Source organism: Crinia signifera, chromosome 1, assembly GCF_055691185.1.
Source record: "Crinia signifera chromosome 1, ASM5569118v1, whole genome shotgun sequence".
Lineage (NCBI taxonomy): Eukaryota > Metazoa > Chordata > Amphibia > Anura > Myobatrachidae > Crinia > Crinia signifera.
The window spans coordinates 223,990,179-224,013,826 of record NC_139217.1 but is presented as its reverse complement, the minus strand read 5'-3'; the positions used below and the strand labels follow the sequence as shown (position 1 = coordinate 224,013,826).

Genomic DNA, 23,648 nt, shown 5'->3' with positions numbered 1-23,648 from the left:
GGGAGGCTTGCTGGTACTCAGTTCCACAGCAATACACAATAGTTTTATCTATTTTTTACACCAAAATCAGCTCGGTGTCCACAGCCCAGGGGCACCGGAGACAGCCCCAGGCTTCAGTCTGGGCGGGTAAATTCTGGAGGGGGGATCCCTTAATTGGGGGGTCCCCACTTCCCTAGGATCCCTGCTCATCCTTGCCTGGTGCTGGTTTCCAAAATATGGGGGACCCCTAGTAGTTTTGTCCCCCGTATTTTTGGAACCAGGACAAGCCCTTGAGCCTGGTGCTGGTTTTAAAAAATACAGGGGACCACTATTTCATTTGTTCCCTGATTCTTTTAAAACCAGGACCTGCTCTTTGGTTATGGTCGTGGGTGGGGGGCCTGCACGAATCTGACTGATCTGTGCAGGCTGCTGACTCGTATTTGTATTTAGCGGCCATATATACACTGGCCTAATATGAATCTGTAAATAGGGCAGATTAGTAAATTTTACCTATTTACGATTCGTATTTTGTCATTAATGCGGCCGATGGAAGTCGTATTCTCAGTAAATTTCCCCCCTATACTTCATGGTTATGATTTTTTCTTCATAGAAATGGTTGTTATACAGTGAGGGGGGTGTTTGGGTTTTTAGAGGTTTTGTATTTGTTAATTTGTGTATATTTATGCCTCTGCTGATGAAATTTTCTTATTTTGGATTCCTATGTCTCCATCATGTTTTGCTGCCTTACGTGTGGGGAGTGCCTGGGTCTGCTGTTCTTCCGGCCCTTCCTTGGGGTACAGATTTACAGTTGGATTTGTTATTATGTTTGCTATGTGTTTAAACTGCATTCCATTCTTGCTGTTATTGATATTATTACTTTCAGTACTTGTGTAGTACCAGGGCGCCCAATTAACATACATACGCTAGCATAGGGAAATCGCATTACATCGCATGGGCCGTTTTAGTGCCGTGCGATGCGATCTCAGTAGTTAATATGGTATGGATGTTTGGCGGTTAGCTGTGCTTTCTGAATAAGCGTAGGCTGCGCAAATAGCGTAGTCAGTCAGAACTTGCATAAGTGTTCCCAGTCCCTGTCAGATTCAGTCTCAGGTGAAAAACGGACAGTGATCAGCATCAGGGAGAGCTGAGAACGTGACAGAGGTGACAGTGATTTCTGGTGAACCAGTCACCATGTTCACCTTGCAAACACAGAGGAGGAGGCTGTTCTCTTTTTCCAGCGCCACCAGTTGCTTCCTGTCACGCAAAACTGTGTGAATATGCACCTGATACGGTTATCTCTGAAGGAAAGCATGTGGCACTGCCACATTAAGGCCTGTCGGAAAAAGGTGAGCCTCAGAGTGACGCAATGGTTCCCAGGGTGCCGCTTACCCTTCCTCACCCTTGTCCGCTTTATCTATTCTATCTATATCTGCACATGTCCAATAAAACTGCAGTGCAGTACAATGGCTTGATACAGGAGGCATGCACTATGGACTTTATTTCCCAGCCCCATAGGCAAATTGGTGGTCCCAGCATGGTCATAGAGGTCGACGAAAGCCTCTTCGTGAAGAGCAAAAGTCATGTGGGAAGGATGGTGCCTCAGCAGTGGATTTTTGGAGGAATCTGCATGGAGACTGGTGCCTGCTTTGTCACTGCAGTGGCTGCCATCAACGGGATTGTAGCTGCTGGATCGATGATCTATTCGGATTGTTGGAGGGCCTACAACACGGAGCAGCTTCAGCAGGCCGTATATGAGCACGCGTGTGTGAACCATCGATATCACTTTGTGGACCTGGAGTCAGGGGTTCACACACAGAATATAGAGTGGCTGTGGGGGGTGTGTAAAAAGGGCGAAACCAAAGACCCAAAGAGGCACCTCCCGCTAAATTATGGATTCTTACCTGGAGGAATTTATGTGAAAGACTATGGGCGCTACTAATCCATTTTGCTGCATTCTCCATGATCTGACGCTGCTGCCGAAGGCAAATGCAGTGTCTTCATAGTGACTCTATTCTTATTCTTTTTTTCTTAATTAATTGTTGTTTCACTTGATTTCTCTTTATAAATGTTATTAATTAATGTGTTATCTTTATTATTCCTTATTAAGTAAATTTAAAAGTTAATCGTTAACACATGTTGTCATTACTGTGTCAGAAGTATTATATGGCGGTGTGAATGTGCTCCTAAAACACCCCAACTATCCATGCCACGCCGTCCTCCCAACCTTATCATACCCCCACTATCCACGAAGTTGATAGTATATAGTGTGGCGAGTGCAGCGAGCCACCGAGCCCGAAGCGTGGGAAGAGCAGCAAGGCCGCGAGGGGAGCGGAATACATGTAAAGTAATCCGCTGCGCTCACCACGCTTTGGGCTCGGTGGCTCGCTGCGCTCGCCACACTATATAAAATCAACTTTATGCCAATGTGGATAGTGGGGATATGAAAAGTTCGGGAGGACACGTTCCGCCACTTGCCACGCTTCGGGGTGGCGTGGATAGTGTGTGTGGGGGGGGTGCCTAAAAATCTCATTGAATGTCATTGCAGTGTAGTTAACTTAATGGCATCGCACCCTATAAAATCACATGCGATCGCACTGAATAAAATACTAAGGAAGATTGCATCGCACTAAAACGTGATAATGCGATTTCCCTACGCAGAATAGCCCACTAAGCAAATAGCTTAGTGGGTGCCCTGGTACTACACAAGTACCGCATAAAACGTGCACTGGTAGTAACTCAGCTTAAGAAATCCCGGACGGACAATGCCTGTCTCTCTGAGGGCAGTATTCAATGAGGATAATTTGCCTGTTTCACGGCAAATTTGGGCTATTTTCGCGTTGGAAGGTGATTTTTTTGGGTCAGAAAGCGAATCACCCTATTCAACGTGTACTTCTCGTCGTCTTTCTAAGTGATTTTCGCAGTGTGTCGCCGTGTAACAAACCGCCATCTTTTCATGGAGAAGTGGAAAGTGAACTTTTAAAATAAAGTTGTTTTAAATTTGGTGTCACAAAATCAGGAATTTTATTCTGTGAAGGGGCATGCTATTTTTATTCATGTGCTTATAGCACATGAATATATATTTAATTAAAAAAATATATATATTTTTTACACATAGCAGCCAGCAGGGGGCCGGGAGCCGAGAGCCGCTCATTAGATATTCATATATTCACTGCACCCGATCATTACATATGCACGATCGGGTGCAGTGAATACCCGGTCCCCTGCTGGCTCTCCCGGGGGGGCAGCCTGTGCTGCCTGGCTCCCGGGGAGCCCACCTCCCCCCCACATACGTTCAGGGGCAGGCAGGGAGACTTCCATCTCCCTGCCTGCCACCGTCCTCAGGCTCCCTGCGGCGTCCGCCGCAGGGGTTCACACTCGCCGTCAGGGGCAGCGCGCCCCTGTGACATTGAATAGGGGGATAGCAGGGGGACAGCGAGGCTCCGGAACACGGCGACTGTGCAGCGAATCCTAAACAGGATTCGCTGCACGGCGTGAATGTGCTCATTGAATACTGCCCTGAGACTCACCTTTCGGGAAGCAAGACTCTAGCTCTCAAAAAGTCATGGGTGGGCTCGCTATACCATTCTATGTTTTCTAATAATGTTAGAGGGGTCTCTATATTGACTAGAAATACAGTTAACTTTCATTTGCTGCACTCTCAAATTGATACATTTTTCTTAGCACTCATGGTAACTGCACATTATCTGTTTGGGCGATTTTAATAACGTTATGGATAGGATTCTTGATAGACGGTGGGAGATGCAGTGTGCCTCTCCTACATCGGTTTTCTCCCTAACACTGTTTGCTAAATTGGTTGAAGAAATTGGGTCGCTTGATATTTGGAGAATTTGGTTTTCTTCCAAACTTCAGTACTCTTGCCACTGGTCTAGTTTTCATATCTTCACCAGAATTGATTTGACACTCATTTCCACTGATGTGTCTGCTAGAGTATTAGATGTAGAATACCTACAACGTGGTATCTCTGACCACTCTCCATTAGTGGTGACCTTAGATGATGGCCCTTCTGAAAGAAAAAGTCTGTGGTAACGTAACCCTTTGTGGTTCACCTTACTGGGTGACAGCTCCGAGTCAATCACAGATTGGAATTATTTTGATTTAGATAATACCTGCTCAGATCCCCTGATTAAACAGGAAGCCTTCAAGGCCTCAATTAGGGGCTCTTATATCAGAAAAAATAGCCACTGTCAAAAAAACTATTAGGGAGGAGCAGCGTCTTGAGCGTAACTGTTGTCGGCTGCCTATCTTTATCAAAATCCCTAGCGCACAGATTTCTCTGGGATTCTGCTAGGTGTGCTTTTTTCACAGCATGCTCAATATTTGCAGGCTGACATTGAGAGTAGTTACTTGGCCTATCTCTCCAAAAGGTGAGAAGGGTGGGGCATCTTTTCAGATGGTCTGTGATTTCCTGGGATTAGAATGTTTATCTACATCTGAAGCCCAGATCTTACTCTTTCTACTCCCCACTATATACATCTAAGGAAACATATAGTCCCCACCCCACACACACACACACACACACACACACACACACACACACACACACACACACACCCCCTACAGCTACAGATCTAGCTCTTCAGGTGGCTCTCCCTCAATTGTCTTCCCAATTGGTTGCATTTTTAGAGGCCCCTGTTACACTGGCAGAAAGAGAGGCTGCTATTTCTTCCTTCCCTAATAAAAAGGCAGCAGGTGGTAATGGCATCCCCATAGTGGCATATAAACAATTTCAGGACTTTCTTATCTCCTACCTGCTTCAACTTTTTAATACCCTCTTCGACACTGGAAGACTTCCTTGATACAAGTTAGAGGCTGTAATCATAGTACTTCTGAAACAGGATAAGGATCCCACTGTCCCAGAAACCTACTGCCCAATATCTCTGCTTACTACCAATGTCCTGTCTAAATTACTAGCTACACAGCTTAACTCTGTCATTACCTACATTATATACGATGACCAGGAAAGTCAACCCTTCAAAATTTGCGTAGACTGTTTTGCCACTTGAATGGTGTCTGTGACTCTGAATCGGGGGCTGTGGTGGTGTCCTTGGACACTGCCAAGGCCTTCAATTCTGTAGAATGGTCCTATTTGTGAAGGACATCGTAAATTTGCTTTTGATCATAACTTAATTTGTTGGATTCAATTATTATATTCATCCTCAATGGCCATGCTGTCTATAAATGGCTCCCTTTTCTCTCACTAGGGGAACTAAGCAGAGTTGCCAGTTATCACCTGCTTTGTTTGCATTGGTGATTGAGCCCCTGGTGTGTTGTATTAGCAGCTCTCCTGATATAAGGGGTATAGCTACTGCCAATCATGTAGATTTTCTGGACAACATGCTTTTATTTGTCAATTATGCTGATTGATATTGTCCCTGCTTGATATTGTCAATGTATTTGGTAGTTTTCTGGCCTACTCAATAATTGGACTAAATCTAGTATCTTCCCCCTATAAGGTAACATACCCGGACCCCTTGCTCACTTTGTCTCCTTTACAATGGACCCTTCAACTTAAGTACATGGGTTCTTTTATCTGGGGAGGAAGGGCACCTGAGTTTTTTGGGGGGTGCTAAGTGTTTTGATTAAAGCTAAAATAGATGTTGGACTGTATCCCCAACCTCAACAACAGGAAAGGGTAAGTATTCATGTAGGTGCACTGAAAGTCAAATAACAATACATAAAATGTAACTTTTATTTGTATTCAATATAATGGAGAAATATTAAAATATAGTAGATAAAGATAAGAAAATTTAAATATTAAAATATATATGGCCACTGTTGTTTCACGTCCACCACCTGCAAGTTAAAGTTGTCCCTATATGTCTGTAGTGTGCACAGAAAGTGATTGCTGCATTTATTTTGTAAACTCCAATGTTCACTGGCTTTATTTATATCCTTTCAGTGAAACTTTGTATCTGTTCAACTAGGTGATTCATCGCGCCCTACGGGCGCTCTTCACACCATCGTAAGGGGCTGCGCCCCCTTAATTTGTGAACGTTTGTATTGTGAGAAATATGGTTAGAATTGTATGATAGATGCCCTGTATTGCAACTTGAGTTATAGGTGAAATGTGTTAAATAGAGAGCATATGTTTCGGAAGGGGGTGTGTATTGTTTTGTTTAATTAAAAGCGGTTGTTTAGGTGTGTGTGTGTGTGTGCGCAATAGTATAGTAGGGTGTTTTTGGGTAAGTGGCTCCCCACTGGCTGAGGTCACTACACAGGAAAGCAGGAGGCTGGGTAGTGCTAGAGGTGTGTGGGCATATGGGGGACTAAAGAGGAGGGTGGGGGACACTGTGCAGCTTCTGCCAGTGGGTGAGGGTCCAGCGTGGCAGCACAGGAGTACAGGACGGTGCCCCTGAGTCAGTGTCTCCTCCTACTGGGTGGGAGTTAGGGTGCATGAGCATAGGCGAATTTAGGGGGTGGTCCGGGGGTGCACAGGACCACCCATTAGGTGTAGCTGAGGGATGGGGCTTTCTAACGAGCACAGCCCCATGTCTCTAGCCCCCTGGGAACCGGAGATACTGCCAGGCAATGCTGGAACGTTTTCTCTATAGAATAACATGGGACCCGCTAATTCCAACCCCCACCCAGTTCAACGGCTGCCAGTTCCCCCTTGGGCATCACTCAAGCTCGAGGTTGATCTCAGTCGAACCCAAATCACTGGGCCTTCAATCTGATACCAGGCTGGATCCCTATGGGTTAATTGGTTCCAGGGATATTGAGGTTAAACCGTTTTTTTTTTTTCATTTCTTAAATGTAATTTTATGACTGTTTATGTTCTTTGAAGGCATATTTCTCTGGAACCAAACAGCCCAGTTTCACGGGACCAAAATCATTTGAAGCCAACTCAAAAGTTCTTCAATATGATACTGGTGTCATGTAAATGGTTCAGTTGGTTCAGAAGATATAGCTGGTTGGGTAAAGGGGGGTAGGGAGAGGAGAGTGGTTGTCTCTCCCCCTCACACCAAAAAATGCAGGGACTAGGCTGGTGTATAAGGGGTCAGCCTGGGAATGTCCCTGTATGATCCTGGGACCATATTCCCGGGTAAATCCCTGCATTTTCTGTTGTGAAAGGGATATTACTTCAAACAGCCGTGACCTGCAGTGCTCTGAATACAGCCGGGCAGCCCCCCGCTCTCAGCTGTCACTCCTGCAGCTTCCGCTCCAATTCTTCTCTCCGCTTTCACCTCAGCCCGCCCCCCTTTAATCATGTGGTGCCGGCACCCGGCGTGCTCCCCCGACGTCACGCACAACAACAGCGCGCACAATATTTCAAATGTCCACTCGGCTAGAGGGGCCACCAGGAGGGGAGTGGGAGCGTGCTCTGTGCTGCACTCTGCTCCTCTCCCCATAGAAGCAGCTGCACCGCTCTCCATCTCTCCCTGCAGCAGCAGCGAAGGCTCATATAAAAATTTACAGTAAGTGGCACTTTTGGGGGCATTGCTTAATGCACGCTACAAGTGGCGGTATGTGGGGGCATTACGCATAATGTGTGGCTTAATGTGTAAGGGACATTATGTGTGCAGCATCATGTGTAAGGGACATTATGTGTGCAGCATCATGTGTAAGGGACATTATGTGTGCAGCATCATGTGTAAGGGGCATTATGTGTGCAGCATCATGTGTAAGGGGCATTATGTGTGCAGCATCATGTGTAAGCGGCATTATGTGTGCAGCATCGTGTGTAATGGGTACTATGGTGCACGGCATCATGTGTAATGGGTACTATGGTGCACGGCATCATGTGTAATGGGTACTATGGTGTGCGGCATCATGTGTAATGGGTACTATGGTGTGCGGCATCATGTGTAATGGGTACTATGGTGCCATCAAGCAAGAACCCCCTAGCAATGAGCACGTAGGTAAGCAGCACTTATGTGGCAAATATGTAGTGGGCATTACGGTTTGTTATATAGAATGTAATGGGCATCATGATGTGTGGCACAATGTGTAATGGGCATTATGGTGTGTGGCCTTATGTGTAATTGGCATTACGGCGTGTGGCTTTATGTGTAATGGGCATTACTGTGTATGGTCTAAAGTGTAATACCACACCCCTTTTTGTGATGCCACACCTCCTTCCCATGAGGCCACGTCCCCTTTTTGCCGCGCGGCTACGCCGCACAAAGGTCCTCCTGCTGTTATGTCTAGATCTGGGACCACCCATTACCATAATTCTAGATTCGCCTATGTGCATCAGAGCAGGAGGCTGGGTGGTAAAGCATGATAGGGGAATGTGGGCAACACTGGGTGAGCGGGTCCCCACTGGCGGAAGTTACGGGGCAGGAGAACAGGAGGCAGGGCAGTGATAGAGGTGTGTGGGCTTGAGGGGTAGTAAAGGTTTTTGGCTGTTGCAGAGTAGGGATGGGCATTGGTGCTATCAATGGTTGGCATTGATGGCGATTTTGCACCCTGCCATGGATAGTACTATCATATTACTTGGATAACCATTGATTGTTGTAGCTATCGATGGTCATCCATTACATCTGACTGAATAGGCTGTTGGTCAATCAGAACTCGGTGGTGGGACTTCCAGGTGTGTGGGGGGGGGGGGGGGGTCCCGGCACCTGAAACATTTTTTTGGGGGGGGGGGGGGTTTGTGGGGATCTGCGATTACCGGGAGGGGTCCGCAAATCGCGGGAGGGGGCGCTTGAATCGCGGGAAGGGCAGGTCCGCAAATTGCGGGAGGGGGATTGTAGGGGGGTCAGTGAATTGCAGGAGGGGGGGTTGTGGGGGTCCGCGAATCGTGGGAGGGGCGCAAAGGGGGGGGGGGGTGCGGGGGTCCGCGGATCGCGGGAGGGGGGCGCGGGAGGTGCCATGGGGGTCCGTGAATCGCAGGAGGGGGGCGCCACGAATCGTGGGAGGGGGCGGGGGTCCGCAAATTGCAGGGGGGGTAGGTGGGCGTGAATCGCAGAGGGGGCTAGAATCGCGTGGCGCGAGAGGGGCGAGAATCGCGGGAGTCGAAAGGGGTGCAAATCGCAGGAGGGGGGGTGCCGTGAATCGGGGAAGGGGGGGCGTGGCGAATCGTGGGAGGGGGGCGCGGTGAATCGCGGGAGGGTGGTGCATGGGTGCCGTGAATCGAGGGGGGCCCGCGAACCGCGGGAGGGGAGATCGTGGGAGGGGCCAAATCACGGGAGGGGGTCCGCGGGGGGTGCCGTGAATCGCGGGAGGGGGCTTGGGTCCGCAAATCGATGGAGAGGGCACGGGGGAGCCGCGAATCGCGGGAGGAGGGGCGCGGGGTGCCGCGAATCGCGGGAGGGGGGGTGTGAATCGCGGGGGGGGGGGGCGCGAATCGCAGGAGGTGGGCCCAGGAGGTGCAGTGGGGGTCTGTGAATTGCAAGAGGGGGGAAGGGGGGAGTGGGGGGTGCCGTGAATCATGGGAGGGGGCTTTGGTCCGCAAATCGCGGGATCGCCGCAAATCGCGGGGGGGGGCGCAAATCGTGGCAGGGGGTCCGCGGTGGGTGCCGTGAATCGCGGGAGGGGGCTTGGGTACGCAAATCGCGGGAGGGGGGATCACGGGGGCCACAAATTGCGGGAGGGGGGATCGCAGGGGTCCGCAAATCGCGGCAGGGGGTCCGCGGGGGTGCCGTGAGTTGCGGGAGGGGGATTGGGTTTGCAAATCGCGGGAGGGGGGGTCGCGGGGGGTGCCGCGAATCGCGGGAGGGGGGATCGCGGTGGGGCATCGCGGGAGGCTTCAAATCGCGGGAGGGGGTCCACGGGGGTCCCGTGAATCATGGGAGGGGGATTTGGTCCGCAAATCGCGGGATGGGGATTGCCGCAAATCGCGGGGGGCACAAATCGTGGCAGGGAGTCCGCGGTGGGTGCCGTGAATCGCTGGAGGGTGCTTGGATCCGCAAATCGCGGGAGGGTGGGAGCCGGGTTTGTGTATCCCGCTGGGTGGGAACGTTATATACACAAAGGATGAGTGACAGATCTGGCTAAATATATAAGAGATGGTTACAGACACTTAGCTCTATTACACACTAGTTTCATTTCCTTGATACTTCTAGGTCCCTCGTGCAGTTATTTTTTACATTTGTTTATTTAGAGAGCATCATTCTGTGAGTAACTGTAATCCTCTCCTCTGTTACATATTGTGGTGTCTTATATCATGGTGTGACAACAATAAAGATATCTTTTTGTGATCCTTTTATTTATATCAGTTTTTTTGGTACTCGTTTCCTAGCATCCATGCGATGCGATGGATGCGATCAAAATGATTTTTTAATTGTACAAGCACCCTGATGGGTGATTACTATGTTATATGCACCCCCATTGTTAACGCCACCGCCACTATGAACGCCAAGCCGAAGCGTGGCGAGCGCAGCGAGCCTGCGAGGGGCGGCGGTACGCGTCCTCCGACCTTTTCATACCCCCACTATCCACGTCAGCGTGGAGTTGATCTTATATAGTGTAAGAAACAAAACAGGTATAACCAAGCGCAGGGCACTAGTAATGGTCCCAGCTTCCGTTTATAAGGGATACTCAGCAATCAGAAAAAGCTAAAAACACACACAGCAGGTAAACGGCGCTAATGGACCACACTAATTAGTAATCAAAAAGTACAAATTTATTAAAAATACACAATAATACACTTCTAACAATGCCACCGGCCGGTAGAGCTATCAAAAAATGTGCACAATAATTCCTGGCCATAAAAAAAAAAAAAAAAAAAAAAAAAAAAAAATTGAATAATAAATTTAAAAAAAAAGAGAGACAGCTTCTTTCACAGGGCTGCAGTGTGTGATATGAGATCAATATTTCATTATGATAAATCTAGGATCGCCTGGTTAGGACAGAGCATATATTGAATCTGAGGCTTAGTAGCTTCTTTTTCCCCTAGATATCCACTCAGCGGTTAAACAGTCCCAGAGATCCCATGAAACACATTGATGCACTTTGATGTCAGATGTGTTAGCAAGTTTTAGCAAGCGTGTTAGTCAGTCACACAGTAAAGCCTCCTTATGGAATAGCTCTTGGAATTACTCCAAACTGCAGGTGCTCTCTCAATCAGGCGAAGCAGCGTTTTTTAAATAAAAACAATTTTTATACTTATGCTTCCAAACGAGTGCAGCACTTCAATGCCCACAGTAGGGTGAGGGTTTCGCTGGCCTGAAGCGGGTCCCCAGCTGCTGGTCTTCCCAATATTGCAGCTACTCTCTAGGACTCCCAGCTCCGGCACTTCTCCCCGGCTCTCGTGGTATTGTTTGTATGCGGAAGTGAAAGTGACGCTTGATGACGCGTTTCCCCGCCTTCTCCTCGTCAGCGGCTTCATCAGATAACTTGTCACAGTACAGCTCCGTCTATTTGTACGTACAAATAGACGGAGCTGTACTGTGACAAGTTATCTGATGAAGCCGCTGACGAGGAGAAGGCGGGGAAACGCGTCATCAAGCGTCACTTTCACTTCCGCATACAAACAATACCACGAGAGCCGGGGAGAAGTGCCGGAGCTGGGAGTCCTAGAGAGTAGCTGCAATATTGGGAAGACCAGCAGCTGGGGACCCGCTTCAGGCCAGCGAAACCCTCACCCTACTGTGGGCATTGAAGTGCTGCACTCGTTTGGAAGCATAAGTATAAAAATTGTTTTTATTTAAAAAACGCTGCTTCGCCTGATTGAGAGAGCACCTGCAGTTTGGAGTAATTCCAAGAGCTATTCCATAAGGAGGCTTTACTGTGTGACTGACTAACACGCTTGCTAAAACTTGCTAACACATCTGACATCAAAGTGCATCAATGTGTTTCATGGGATCTCTGGGACTGTTTAACCGCTGAGTGGATATCTAGGGGAAAAAGAAGCTACTAAGCCTCAGATTCAATATATGCTCTGTCCTAACCAGGCGATCCTAGATTTATCATAATGAAATATTGATCTCATATCACACACTGCAGCCCTGTGAAAGAAGCTTTCTCTCTTTTTTTTTAATTTATTATTCAATTTTTTTTTTTTTTTTTTTTTATGGCCAGAAATTATTGTGCACATTTTTTGATAGCTCTACCGGCCGGTGGCATTGTTAGAAGTGTATTATTGTGTATTTTTAATAAATTTGTACTTTTTGATTACTAATTAGTGTGGTCCATTAGCGCCGTTTACCTGCTGTGTGTGTTATATAGTGTAATGAGTGCAGCGAGCCCCGCGAGGGGACGCGGATAACTTCACATGTATTCCGCGTCCACTCGCCACGCTTCGGGCTCAGTGGCTCACTGCGTTCGCCACACTATATAAAATCAACTCCGCGCCGACGTGGTTAGTGGGGGTATGAAAAGGTCGGAGGACGCGTACCGCCGCCCCTCAAGGGCTCGCTGCGCTCACCACGCTTTGGGTTGGCATTGATAGTGGGGGTGGCGTTAACAATGGGGGTGCATTTAACATAGTAATCACCCATCAGGGTGCATGTACAATTAGAAATCGCATCGCATGCCATTGTAATGGCATGCAATGCGACGCAATATTAAAATTGTACAGTGCGGCTCCTAGGACCCGAAAATCGGGTCCCATCGCATACCTTAATTAGTGGTATGCGATGGCATAAGATGGGCACTGTGCTAGGAAACAAGTACCGTTTTTTTTATAGATTTCATTTCTTCTATTGTTTCACCATATTTGCACAGGGTACTATTCAGAAAGAGGCACTTAAAGCTTTTCAATCTTCGTTACAAACAAATGTTGTGATGTTTTAATGATATTATAAGCTGCAGTGACTAATGGGGAACATTGTTTTAAAGTCTCAGTGTGTCTGCTTATAAATCTGAGCCTCTTTGCACACTGTCTCTTTAATTCAGTTTCCCTCTGATGTGTTTTATGTATGCTATCTGTAAAATTGAAATTCTTTATATAGTGTGTATAAACTCTATAGGCTGGTAATCACAAAACAGCTATTGAAGCCAACGACTGTTTCACCGATGCCTTGAAGAAGCATTGGTTTAAAACAATGTTCCCTGCAGCTTATAATATCATTTAAACTTCACAACATTTGTTTGCCACTAAGATTGAAAATCTTTAACTGCCTCTTTGTGAATAGTACACTGTGCAAACAACAGAAGAAATAATGAAATCTATAAAAAACTGATATAAATAAAAGGATCACAAAAACATGTATTTATTGTTGTCACACCACGATATGTAACAGAGGAGAGGATTACAGTTCTTACAGAATGGTACTCTCTCAATAAACAAATTTACAAAAATAACTGCACGAGGGACCTAGAAGTATCAAGAAAAAGAAACTAGTGTGCAATTGATACTTTAATTCCTTTGTAACAGAACTACGTGTCTGTAAAAATTGAACAGATACAAAGTTTCACTGAAAGGCTATAAATAAAGCCAGTGAACATTGGAGTTTACAATAGAATGCAGCAATCACTTTCTGTACACACACACACACACACACACACACACACACACACACACACACACACACACACACACACACACACATATATAGGGACACTTACTGTATCCTTGCAAGTGGTGAACGTGGAACAGCAGCAGCCATATACAGTAGGTTTTAATCTTTACATTTTCTTATCTTTATCTACTATATTTTACCTTTTTATTGAATACAAATAAAAAGTTACATTTATGTATTGTTATTTGACTTCCAGTGCACATACATGAATACTTACCTTTTCTTGTTGTTGAGTCTGTCTATAATTAAGTAGTAGGTAGCACCTCCCCTATAGAAATAATAAATTAAAGGGACATCATCCCCATAATACATCTATTGAAGTGGAGGTAGGAAAGTCCGGTGTACACAAAAAATGAAAGACTAGTGTGGGTATTTTCTATATATATATGGACCCCCAAGCTGTTTATATATTATTTAACTGCTTAACTGGTACACTTGTCAATCTGATCTTGGATAGAGGGGGGGCAACATACTCTGGTTTATTTGCTTTATATATGGGGCCTCATCTTTTCTTTCTTTCTTTCTTCTCTGTTTGGGGTTTAACGCAATTGATAAATCTCTGTGGACCATGCCCAATTCCACATGTCCTGCTGGAATTCATGGGGAGTGGAAACTGGCATAGTGATTGATCTTAACTGTTGGGACTATATATCCGAAAGGCTTCATGCAAGCAAGAGTAAAGGACAAGGTATATTCAGAATCTTCTGTATCAAACTTTCTTGAAGGAGCATATTCGCTGTAGCTGGGTGTTGCTGACAAGGCACCAGCTGAGACGTTATAATATTTAGAATCTATCCGTTTCCCTAAAAAGCCAGCATCATGTGGTCTAGGCATGCACGCAACAAAACAAAGTCTACCTTCATCAGAAACACATCAAAATAAATTACCACCATAATACTTTCTTTCCACAACAGGCCATCATCGCTGCCATGTAAAAACATGCTGGCACAATGTCAGACCAAACAGAGCCTGGAAAAAGAATGATGACGTGGTACATGTCATTTATGTTGGTGGATTCCAAAAATGTATGAATTACTCTTGCTCTTTACTGGAACCCAAAGAAGAGAATCTATAGCTTGTTGTAACACCACTCTTTTCCATGTCTATGGGAAGAGTGGTGGCGAAAAAATTGTTTGGGTAGAGAACCCTTGAGTTTAATTACATATCCCATGGAGATGCAACACACAGGAGTCCAAAGAATACTCCTCCCACCTACTGTTGAAGGAAAGAGATGGGGAGGGACCTCATCAGGCGCTAGGCTTCTAGGGTCAACCTTGGATCCCGAGCATCTGGCAGCAATAGAAAATCTGCATCTAGAGTTGAGCTCTGGTCTGAATAGAATCTGCCGCTGGTGGGTTGGCTCTTAAGTGCTGTCTGACCCCAAAAGTAAGAGCAAAAAGTGTAAAATCTTGCACTCTACTGCTTGGAAGCAGCCCAGAATTGTATCACCAATTTGATTGCAAAAAGAAATACCATATTTAACAGAAGCATTTTTGGTACTTATGTAGTATCTGGGCGTCCGATTTTGTGATTGTATGCCTTACCTTAAGGCATACAATCAGATGCGATGCGATTCGATGCGATTTTGCATAGGATTCAATGTTAAGAAGGTCCTGTTCATTTCCCCACTATCCAAGTGGGCATATAGTTGATTTTATATAGCGTGGCGAGCGCAGCGAGCCACCGAGCCCGAAGCGTGGCGAGCGAAGCGAGCCCCGCGAGGGGACGCATATTTCTTAAAAAGTATTCTGTGTCCCCTCGCCACGCTTCGGGCTCGGTGGCTCGCTACGCTCGCCACAGGTTTATATCCAACTCCATGCCCACTTGGATAGTGGGGAAAGGAAAAGGACCCCTTTTTCCCATTGAATTCTATGTTAAAATGGACTCAGACCATTTTAACATTGAATCCTATGGAAAAATCTTGACCATCGCATACGATTTGGTCGCATGCGATGCGATGCGATCCGATTTCTAAATCGGACGCCCAGATAGTACATAAGTACCGCATTTTTTTTATGCATCTTTACACCATATTTACCTTTAGATTATTCAGATTAAAACTTTTCAAGATATGTTTTAATAATACTAATATAATGAGGCTTTCCAACCACAATCCTCAAGGCACATTAACAGTCTTGGTTTTAGTTATATTCATGCTTAAGCACAGGTGACTTTATTAGTAGAAGATATATTTTGATTTAACCATCTGTGTTGAAGTATGGATATTACAACTGTCATATTACACCTGGCTTGAGGACTGAGGTTGGGAACTATAATACAATAATCACTGCAGCCTGTATATCCATGTGGAACCCAATCATTGTGTAAGTAAGGAACACCTCTAAACAGTAAAGTCAGTTGACTAAATTGGGACAGTTAGGGGGTATGAATATTTTGAGATAGCAATATTGTAAAATTACACAAACAGCCAAACTCTTATCAGTAATATCAGAAAAATAATTAGACGAACATAAAGGTAAAAAAAGAAATAAACAACCCCCTCCAAAAACACACTTAAACATAAAAAGTTAACACAGGAAGTCATTAAAATTAACACTCACCAAGCGGCATTTAACTCTTTTTGGCAGTGGCTCTTCCAAAGTAAAGATTTCATTACGCTTCACCATCAGTTGAGATGCATCTTCAAACTCCACCTAAGAAAAAAATGTTAATTTAGAAAATTTACATAAATTATTTTAGGGGTTAAAAAAATAGTAATTGTTTTCAAATTTAAAAAGCATCATATAACAATAAATTGATTTTTTTTCCCAAAAACATTTTTATTGGGTTTTACAGGTAATTAAACATTCAAAATTACAACCAATACAGTTACAATTAAAAATAGAGAAAAGTAATATTTTCTTACATTAATTGTAAAGTATAATAAAGTATGTCATGTTTTACATGAAGTGCTTGGTTGGTACATTATTTCTAGACATAACTTGTTAATAATAAGAAGCATGCATTAGCCTGGATTAGACTGGTCAACTACAGGGGGTTTTGGCATGTCAAGGGAGAAGACGTGCATAAAGAGAGCTCCCATACCTTGCCATTATAGAGACCACCCATTAGCCCCGTGTCTCTAGCCCCCTAGGAACCGGAGATACTGCCAGGCAAAGCTGGAACGTTTTCCCTATAGGATAACATGGGTCCCGCTAATTCCGACTCCCTACCAGTTCAACGGCTGCCAGTTCCCCCTTCGGCATCACTGAAGCTCGAGGTTGATCTTAGTCGAACCCAAATCGCTGGGCCTTCAATCTGATACCAGGCTGGATCCATATGGGTTAATTGGTTTCAGGGATATTGAGGTTAAACCTGTTTTTTTTTCTCTGGAACCAAACAGCCCAGTTTCACGGGACCAAAATCATTCGAAGCCAACTGAAAAGTTCTTCAATATGATACTGGTCTCATGTAAATGGGTCAGTTGGTTCCGAAGATATAGCTGGTTGGTTAAAGGGGGGTAGGGAGAGGGGAGTGGTTGTCTCTCCCCCTCACACCAGAAAATGCAGGGACTAAGCTGGTGTATAAGGGGTCAGCCTGGGAATGTCCCTGCATGATCCTGGGACCATATTCCCGGGTACATCCCTGCATTTTCTGTTGCGAAAGGGGTGTTATTTCAAATAGCCGTGACCTGCAGTGCTCTGAATACAGCCGGGCAAGCCCCCTGCTCTCTGCCCAGCTGTCAATGACTGTCACCCCTGCAGCATCCGCTCCAATTCTTCTCCCCGCTTTCACCTCAGCCTGCCCCCCCTTTAATCATGTGGTGCCGGCGCGCTCCCCCGACATCACGCACAATATTTCAAATGTCCACTCGACTAGAGGGGACACCAGGAGGGGAGTAGGAGCGTGCTCTGCACTGCGCTCGGCTCTTCTCCCCATAGAAGCAGCTGCACCGCTCTCCATCTCTCCCTGCAGCAGCAGCGAAGGCTCATATAAAAATTTACAGTAAGTGGCACTTTTGGGGGCATTGCTTAAGGGACGCTACAAGTGGCGGTATGTGGGGGCATTATGCATAATGTATGGCTTAATGTGTAAGGGGCATTACGTTGTGCAGCATCATGTGTAAGGGGCATTATGTGTGTAGCATCATGTGTAAGGGGCATTATGTGTGCAGCATCATGTGTAAGGGGCATTATGTGTGCGGCATCATGTGTAATGGGTACTCTGGTGTGCGGCATCATGTGTAATGGGTACTATGGTGTCATCAAGCAAGAACCCCCTAGCAATGAGCATGTAGGTAAGCAGCATTTATGTGGCAAATATGTAATGGGCATTACGGTTTGTTATATAGTATGTAATGGGCATCATGATGTGTGGCACAATGTGAAATGGGCATTATGGCGTGTGGCTTTATGTGTAATGGGTATTACTGAGTTTGCTAAAATGTGTAATGGGTATTACGGAGTTTGCTAAAATGTGTAATGGGCATTTCTGTGTATGGTCTAAAGTGTAATACCACACCCCTTTTTGTGATGCCACGCCTCCTTCCCATGAGGCCATGCCCCCTTTTGCCGCGCAAAGGTCCCCCTGCTATTATGTCTACATCTGGGACCACCCATTACCATAATTCTAGATTCGCCTATGCCATATAAACTGCCCTTTATCCTCACCAATACCCCATCCCTGTTCCCCACCTCAGCCCAATACCTCACTGCTTGTGCACCAGCGGGACCACGCTGCAGAGCCGGAGAGCACTTCTCAGTGCTCTTGCAGGCTGCGGCTTCCCCGCCGAGTTAAAGCCGGGGCCTGTAGTTTAGCGCCCGCCCGACGCGACCATCCAGTGGGACATGCCGGCCCCTTCAGGTTAGACTGCAGACGGCGGACCCCTAGATGGAGCGGGTCTCTGCCGACGCCGCCTCCCACCACAAACCATCTGCGAGCCTCCGGCACACTGTGGCCTGCTCCGGGAATGTAGCCGGGCCCTAGATTTGAAGCCCGGGCCAGAGGCCGGATCCAGCGACGCCGCTTGTGGACAGGCCCGCCAGAAAGCACAGACAGCTCCACTGCCCTGCCCTGTAAGCCCCCTCAGGAAATCATCAGGTTCGCACAGGGAGTCAGGTGAGAGCCATTGCAGGCACACCAGCTTTACTGCACAGATGGCAGCCATTTTCTTGGTGGGAGAACTCTCCATCTCCCTTGCACTACTCACTGCCCCCAGCAACAGCATCCATAAAGGACTCTGCTTATCACATCTCTCTTCAACTTATCTCCCACAGTGCTTCTTCATCACTACAGTTGGCAAATAGAGATCTATTCACTGAATCTGCATTATGTTAAATCAGTTCCCTATGGAATACCCACCAATCTGAGTGAACTGTACATATAGCTCACCTCACTTGTAATTCACCTCTCCTAGCTTCGTGGGTACTATAGGAACCATATACAAGTGGGGAAGGGGGGGGTTTTGGGGAATGGAGGAAGGGATAGAACCTGAGCACAAGCGACACTGGAAGATTGTGCAGATTAGTCTAAAGCAGGGCTGGGCAACACCGGCCCTCCAGATGTTAATGAACTACACATCCCAGGATGCTTTGCCTTAGTTTTGCTATGTGGCCATGCTGAAACTGATGCAAGGCATGCTGGGATGTGTAGTTCATTAACATTTGGAGGGCCGGTGTTGCCCAGCCCTGGTCTAAAGTATAGTTATAGGAATAAGTAATTACCACAGTGTTTTACAGTCAAACAACCAATTGTCTGGTGTGTGGTGACGTGGCGGTGCTCCCCTGAGAGTAAAGATCATGTACCGAAGATTGAAGAAGGAAAAGTACTCTCTTTTGTTTGGGGGCACTCTTTTAATTAGTGTCTAGATATTTCGTGAAAAATAAAATTTAGCTTTTAATAATTTCATTAAAATATTTTGGTCAGACCGACACACAGACAAACAACATGAAACATAAAAATGACAGTTGAATGGTATTCACACTTTATAGAATAAATTTGTGATCAACTGTTTAAAAGGACCACATTTGTTTATCTGATAGCAAATTACACAGTGATCAGACAGTACAGCTTATTTTTGTATATCAGCCTTTGTCTGAGTCAAGGTACACTGTGTCTATCTTCGTGGTAAGGAAGTAACAAGTAGCGAAATATTAGACAAAGATAATGACCAGGCAGAAATTGTTCTGCGCTGGTGCAATCCGGATGTTTGCATATATATCACATATGCAGTATTGCTTCGTAAATATGTATAATAGATCTATAAATTTTTTGTAAATGCTGCTATTCAAAAATATGCAGAGTCGTGCCTGGATACTGTTTTGCAAGGGTAATCGCTACGACAGAGGGTGTCAGATATAGATTGGTATGAAAGAAAAAGTGACACTCACAGTTGAAAAGATTGCAGAGGCTGCTGCTGAGTCTCTCAACCGTCCTGGTATATTGAGAGTCAGTGAGCGTTCGGCAATTTTATGACTGTATGAACAGAGTGTCAGAAATCAGAAAATGGGGCATCTGCTTTCTCCAGTTAGTAGTACAAGTACCTTGATGTATTCAATACAGTGCAGGGTTAATACCTCACAAATTTATTCTATAAAGTGTGAATACCATTCAACTGTCATTTTTATGTTTCATGTTGTTTGTCTGTGTGTCGGTCTGACCAAAATATTTTAATGAAATTATTAAAAGCTAAATTTTATTTTTCACGAAATATCTAGACACTAATTAAAAGAGTGCCCCCAAACAAAAGAGAGTACTTTTTCTTCTTCAATCTTCGGTACTATAGGAACCAACCTGTACGCTTACTATCTATTATTGTCTAAGCCACACTTCAACACACACCATAAATGTGTAAGTGTCTTTGGCAGGCACTGTGGCGGAAATTATGCTCTCTACAAGCCACATATTTAGACAACTCCTTGCCTGGCCATGAACCCCTAACCCTACCCGCCAGCGATGGGGTTAGGTGAGTACATCAAGCACCCAGGATATTACCACGACAGAGCGCCCTGCTATGATACTAAGCACTGCCGTGATATAACCTCTACTACCTTTCCTATAAACACCAAATGGAGTGTTCCTGCTGATGGGGAAGGCCAAGAAAGGGGGGCAGACTCCTGCTACTAAGAAAGCGGGCAAAGCTTCATTGCAACCGAATTTGTATCGCTACCTGCACACTGAAACAGACAGCCTAGATCCACCCCTTCAGCAAACCCCCTCCTCTTCTTCCCACAACACAGCGACTATGGCGTCCTCTGTTATACAGATGGGGCAGGCAACATCCTGGCTGGCGGATGGCCAGAACGTCCCCGCTGGCGATCCGCCAGCAGCCTCGCCATCTATCAGACTGAGACGCGCGCGCGTCTCAGTCGGCGGGGCGACGGAAACCCTGTCCATCTCCGCCTCAGGGAGACGGACAGTGTTAGGGGGGAGTGCGGGCAGGCGGCGGGACCCCTTCTCGCCATCGATATGGCGCTGGCGGGGGATAGCGGCTGGCGTCGCCAGCACCATCCCCTGCCAGGATGGGACATGCTCCATCTGTACCTACATCACCGGGAGGCACAGATGTCACGATGGCTGATGTACTTGCCCAACTCCACTCCCTCCCGACCAAGAACGATCTCCCAACTAAAAGAGACTTCCATGACCTTGAACACAAAATAAGGGACACCGTCAAATCTGAAACCTCACTACTCCAGGCAGATCTATCACAAATAACACATCGAGTAGTTGAAACCGAAGACCAACTCCAGGAGCTCAACACTACACAACGAGAGCTCCACAAGACCATCGCACTTCAGGCTCAAGAAATACGGGCACTCCAGAAACGCCAAGATGATTTGGATAACAGAGGCAGAAGAAATAACCTCCGCAGTCGAGGGATGCCGGAGGACATCCAGGGCCAAGGTATAGTGGACGCCCTAACTTCCATTTTTAACGAGAACCTGACTGCTGAGGCAGACAAAACTATTCTGTTTGACCATGCTCTCCGCCCTAAAGGCCTATGCACAGATGCCCCGAGGGACATAATCTGCCGCTTCCACTATTATCATGTAAAAGAGGAGATCCTCACTAAAGCCAGGAAAATTGATCGGCTGTCCAGATATTCCCTTATGTCTCCTGGGACATACTCCAACAATGACGCCTCTTAAAACCCCTGACAGATGCCCTAAAAGACCAAGGTATTTGATTTCACTGGGGCTATCCCCTTAGCATGCAAGCCTCACATGACGGTTGCCAAGCCACTCTACAATCCCCAGATGACCTGGATACCTTCTGCTCAACTCTGAAGATTACCAAGCCATCCCTGACCGAATGGATCCAGTCACATCACCACTTCGACCCACCAGACTGGACAACTACATAACTAGTTAGATTTACATGACTATTGCAAATTACTTTTCATAGGTGGTACCTGTACTGTAAACTGAACATACAGTACAAAAAAATAAAAAAATAAACTGTAAAAAAAATAAGGCTGAAAACAGAATACAGTACATAGAAGGAGGAAAGCAAATTGGAAAGGTGTAAGAGGGACAAGACAATCTTATATGGAATAGAACAGCTGTTTATATACTTTAAACAACCTCAGTGACCGGGCGCACAAATAAAAATCAGAATGGTTTCAAATCATTATTCCATATAAATGATATTTGCTGCAGACCCCAGGTGTGCCTGTGGATTCACATCAAAACTATTCCTAAGGAGCCCTGCTTCCAGACAACCTCCAAAGCATGCAACACAAACTTTTATTTCAATGAGAGGTGCTGTGCTTTATGTAAGTTAGCATGAAATTTGGCTTAATGATTTTATTCATGTAATCATTTATTTTTATCACTAAAACCTCCACAAGTAACATAAAACAAGTGGCCACCTGTAATCTTAAAAATAATTCATATAAAGGGCGTACAACAGTTGCTCGTGTCGCCTGAAGATCTCCCCCTGACACACGCCAACCAGGACATCCATATCGGATCCTCAGCTTCTTCCGCACTGCTGCTGTGGCAGCACTGTGCTCCTGCAGCATAGGTAAAGAGCAGCATTCGGGCTCTGACACCCTGTAGGCGGTGGCCATATTGGAATCCTCTACTCTCCCTGCTTGCTTACCACAGCCTATAATAGGCACTGGGAACCCATTCCGACACTATCTGTCTGTAGCTGTAACTCCAAAGTGAAACAATTCCTGCATATGGAGACCCAGTGGAGAGACCCTTCTGGTTGATTTAGGGGCTATTGTTATTATCCCAACCTTCCCTATACTGTTGTGGGAGGAGGCACTATATTTAATCACTGTTACTACAATCATGTTGGTTGTAGCCTCCCCCAGGCTAGTCTGATTCAGCTCTGTATTTCTCATAGTCTGAGTTAGGGGATTGAGTTTTTTATTTATATATCAATGATGTTATTATCCCATCTGAGTGCCCAGACTATCTCTCTCTCTTCGATATATAGATCTGCACTCACATCCACACCAAGTCCATAGAGGAGGTGCTCCACTAAAGAATGTAATTTCCAAATACAAATGAATAGTTCCAGTGTAGGTCACCAGAGAGGGCACTCACCACCAATAGCAGGTAAAATCTTTTTTAATTGACAGAAGTCAGCATGGGATGTCGACGTTTCGACCCCGGAGGGCCGTTTTCAAGACAATGGTCAGCAAATGCAGTGTGTCACCAAGACACACTGGCCTCCTGCCTTCTCTTGGTGACACACTGCATTTGCTGACCATTGTCTTGAAAACGGCCCTCCGGGGTCGAAACATCGACATCCCATGCTGACTTCTGTCAATTAAAAAAGATTTTACCTGCTATTGGTGGCGAGTGCCCTCTCTGGTGACCTACACTGGAACTATTCATATATTATGCAGGAATAGAGTGCAGAACCAGGTTTTTCTTCAATGCAATAAAGTCAAAACTTTATTGTAATATCCATTTAAAATTGATAGTCAGGTTGACGTTTCGGGTCACTCTGGACCCTTTGCCAAGTCAGGGACAGTCAGTATGGAGCACGCACCATAACCACATCATTGTAAGTGACCACCAGATCACTTAGGAACAGCTCCAAACCCTTCTCCTCAGAGACTTTCATAGTAACTTACAATAAATCTAACTCCCTCATGGAGAATCAAAGAATATTATCGCAGTTCTCTGATATTGTCATAAATGTAGAATAGATCCTATACTTACAAATATACTGAGGAAGAAAACAGATCTTACTCGGCTCAGATCTTACACCTGGATGTCCATTTCCTCAAGTCTCCTCATTATCTATGTGTGTATGTACACATATGTATTATATGTATGT

At 45.8% G+C, this 23,648-nt stretch overlaps 1 protein-coding gene across 2 annotated transcripts in view; it reads right to left on the bottom strand.

The window, feature by feature from the left end:
• KDM4B (lysine demethylase 4B) overlaps window positions 1-23,648 on the bottom strand; it is a 284,368-nt gene that overhangs the window by 9,944 nt on the left and 250,776 nt on the right. For both annotated transcript variants that reach the window (XM_083179332.1, XM_083179333.1), the window contains one exon: window positions 15,968-16,060. In XM_083179332.1, coding sequence (XP_083035458.1) covers window positions 15,968-16,060 — 93 coding nt within the window. The remainder of the gene's footprint in view (window positions 1-15,967; window positions 16,061-23,648) is intronic.